The following is a 3560-nucleotide window of genomic DNA, read 5'->3' as shown; positions in this document are numbered from 1 at the left end:
TATCCTTGACGAAAGAAAGGAGGGAAGAGGGGCAGAAATATTAAGGAAGATTCTGTTACAGATGATAGCGAGAGATCTAAATAAAAGGACACATGACAATTAGGGGTTGCTTAGGGTGGTGCAAAAACCATTCAAGGCAATGTGAATAGACACAGTGAGGGTACCAAGGCAAGAACCATTTAGGGAAAGTGGAGTGTCTAGGCCATATCTGGCAATGGCACAAATAGCAACTTTCTTCTCCAAATCTTCCAAATGAAAGAACTTTATCGACAAGAGGAGAAAGTATTACTACCAAAGTGGAGGACATGAGATACAAAAACCATGCACGAAAGGAGACATCAAAATAGAAAAGCTTTTGACTTTTGAGTCTTTCAACAACTGATAGGTCAGCCCCCTCTAAAAGAACCATGAAGGTGAAAGTCTAGAAGCCAAAGGATTAAGAGATTAAGATCCTTTATCTAGTCTACACACAAGACAAGGAGACCCAAAAGAATTGCTAAGTCTGAGGAACTAATCTCTATCCATTTAAATTTCTGAAAAAGTGGAAGTCCCAGAGGTACAGGAAACCTGCCCAATATACAAATTCAAGATGGGAGAAATTTGAAAAGAGATAAATGATATCTGCTTCTCACATTTTCTTTGTTCTACTTATATACGTGGTTTCTTAATCCTCATCCTACTTGTTTGAATATAGTTTGCAGTTGGCTTCTCAGTCTCTACCAAATTCTTAGTTAATACCAAAACCTAGCAAAATATCAATAGTTATATGGTCATTTTTAATTCACTGCAACATCTTATTTTTTCTGATTGAGAAGTCAGAGAAAGATTGTGCCACTGCATAAGCAGGTGAAACAAAACCGTCAAAATAAATCACCAGTACTATAGTTGATTCATTCATGATTTCTATAACCGATGGACATGAAAGAAGTATATATATACCCATTAAAGATGTACAAACTAGAGGCAGATTCTTGATCCACAAACTTGATTGTCTGGTATAAAGTGAGTCCATTGCATGTCTTAATAAGGTTGCTGCATAAACCAGAGTATCCAAGGGGTTTCTATCTCCCAGAGATACAAACGAAGCAAGAAAAACTACAATATCCTCTGTCTCTAAGTCTATATTTTGGACTCTCGAAGCTTCAAAAATAGCATCAATACTTTTAAGAACATGCCTTGCAAGCACCAAACTCTCAGCACCCAATAACTTAACCAATTCCGAAAGAACCTTTGGAATGACTTCTGCAGAAAAACAGGGAGCAGTAAGATTAACAACATTTAGTACATGAAGGACCTCCAAAAGTTCCGGTTTCAAAACTTTATCTTCTTTGGAATCACCAACAGTCCTTGTACCGATCAATTTTATCACCAAAGCAATGCCACTTTTAAGCATTGACAAAACTAACTTGCTAGCATCCTTAACAACTTTGGAGGAATGAATAGACCCGAAAACCTTCTCAAGAGACTCTTGAGCACATCTTCGTACCTAAATCAAACAAACCACACAGCAACAGCAACATAAAAATTCACCACGATAAATGGAGAAAAAATCATGGAATTATTACGATGCAAGGGAAAATGTCCACAAACAGAAAAACTATAACCAAATTCAAAATGTATTGCATGGGAAAATATCAACAAATCAATCACAAAGCACTAGGTTAAATGAAATGCAAAACCATAAGAAAACATAAGATAATTTTACCTTTGGGCGTTTGTCAACTGCAAACTTCAGCAATGTTTCAAAACCTAATTTAATAGAGTCCCAATTCTCCAAATCACAAAACCCAATTAAAACCCCCAAGCACTTCACTGCGGCCCTTATGGTCGACATACCCAACCCCTTCCCATCTCCCTCCCTGTCCAGTAGAGCGACGAGGATAGCAGCTGCGTCGCACGCCTTCGGAGCGGCGATACCACCCTGCGGAACCAAGGGAAGACCAATGGCCATGAAGGACAGCAGGGCGGAGAGCGCCGTTGGGTCAAGCGCCTCAGCAGCCAAGTCGTCCACGAGCTCAGAGATGGCAGCAGCAAAGTACGCGGGCGGCGTGAGAGGGAGGGACTCGGCGTTAAGGTTGGAGCGCAGGGCAGCGGCGGTGGCGACGAGATGGCGGTGCTGCGGCGCGGAAGAGTTGGCGTAACGGTCCATTAGCTGCTGGCAGAGGTCGGAGCCATCTTTGGTGAGTGGCTCAATGAATTCTTCTTCCATAGGTTTTCACAGTCGGTTCGGAGGACTTGCTTTGTTTGCTTACTGTGTTCGGACGATTTTGGTGCAGTTTGCAGAGCGGGAGGAGGGTTTAACCTTTTAAGTAAGGGTTTACGGCTCCAGCGACATTATTTATTCCACTACACGCAAATTGGACTAATCTTGATAAAAATAAAAAATGAGAACTTGTTATGTGTTTTAAGATTAAGAATACATGGTTTTATTTTTATTGTCTAAAATTAATCATCTCCTTTCAAATATTGTTGATGTATTATTATCTAATCTAACCTAATTTTAATTCTACCGAATATATTAACACAGTGTTTGGTTTAATAGAATATGGGGAGAAAGAAAATATAAAAAAAATGGGTAAAAAATCAAATTTTTTTTGTTTGGATCACCAAAGAAAATTAAGCAGAAATAAGAAAATTGGAGTGAAGTCCAGCCAAAAATTTTCTCTTCCCCCATAAGATGAAAATGGGCAGAGAAGGAACAAATAATGATACAATTATATATTTGTCCTTTACTTAATAGAGAAATCAAAATTTCCCATTTTACTTTCTTCCAAATTTAAAAATTCATCTCTTGTCTTCTTTCAATTTTTACTGTCGCCAGCGTCACCAAAGTCTCATCCTCGTTGTCCACAGCCATCGCAGCATCATCATCTTCGTCACAAGTCCATCACAACTACATCTCTTCCTTCTCAAGACGAAGGTGAAATTTTTTGTCGTTCTCGTCATTTCTCCCAAATTAGGGTAATTCATTTGAATCGATGATTTACTTTTTCAACTGAAGTTGTACATGTTTTCTATTATTTTTCTGTTTTTCGTAATTATGGATTCTTTTTGAATTCGAATTGGCTTAAATGGATCGTAGTAGGAAGCGGTAATGCAAACCCATTTTTGTTTTTTGGAATGCAACTTTTGCATTTTCTTTTAGTTGGTTCATTGTTTTTGACAGTATGTGAGAGAGATCTGTGTTAAGTTCAATTCATGATGCAACTGCTTTTGGGTGCAAAAAATGAATTCCCCTAATGATGTGAAATATGGAAAATTGGTACCGATTGTGTACAATGCTTCATTGGTTGTTCCAGACAAATTTGCTACTAGTTATAATGATATAGCATTTTAAATTGTGAACTGTGATCAATTAGGCTGCGTTTGTTTATAGAGATAGGGCACTGAGACAAGGACATAGACACAAAATCGTGTTTAACAGAAGAGATATGGACAGAGACAACATGTCCAGAGACACTGGATTAGTGTATTTTGTGTCCATCCTAACAGGAAAGACACGGATACACTAACAAGGGACACAACTTATTTTTCATTTTTTCTTACATTATTCTTGTTAA

The 3560-nt window shown here is 38.2% G+C and overlaps 1 protein-coding gene across 2 annotated transcripts in view; it reads right to left on the bottom strand.

The window, feature by feature from the left end:
- The window catches only part of LOC107625429 (RRP12-like protein), an 11975-nt gene extending 9621 nt beyond the window's left edge, over positions 1 to 2354 (bottom strand). The window contains exons 1-2 of one of the 2 annotated variants that reach the window (XM_016328060.2): positions 1706 to 2354; positions 940 to 1486 (exon numbers count right to left, since the gene is read on the bottom strand). In XM_016328060.2, coding sequence (XP_016183546.1) covers positions 940 to 1486; positions 1706 to 2209 — 1051 coding nt within the window. In that variant the 5' untranslated portion in view covers positions 2210 to 2354. The remainder of the gene's footprint in view (positions 1 to 939; positions 1487 to 1705) is intronic. The other variant, XM_021115940.1, reaches the window with a different exon arrangement.

This window comes from Arachis ipaensis, chromosome B02, assembly GCF_000816755.2.
Source record: "Arachis ipaensis cultivar K30076 chromosome B02, Araip1.1, whole genome shotgun sequence".
NCBI lineage: Eukaryota > Viridiplantae > Streptophyta > Magnoliopsida > Fabales > Fabaceae > Arachis > Arachis ipaensis.
The sequence above is the reverse complement of the archived record's forward strand: the minus strand, read 5'-3'. Positions and strand labels throughout refer to the sequence as shown.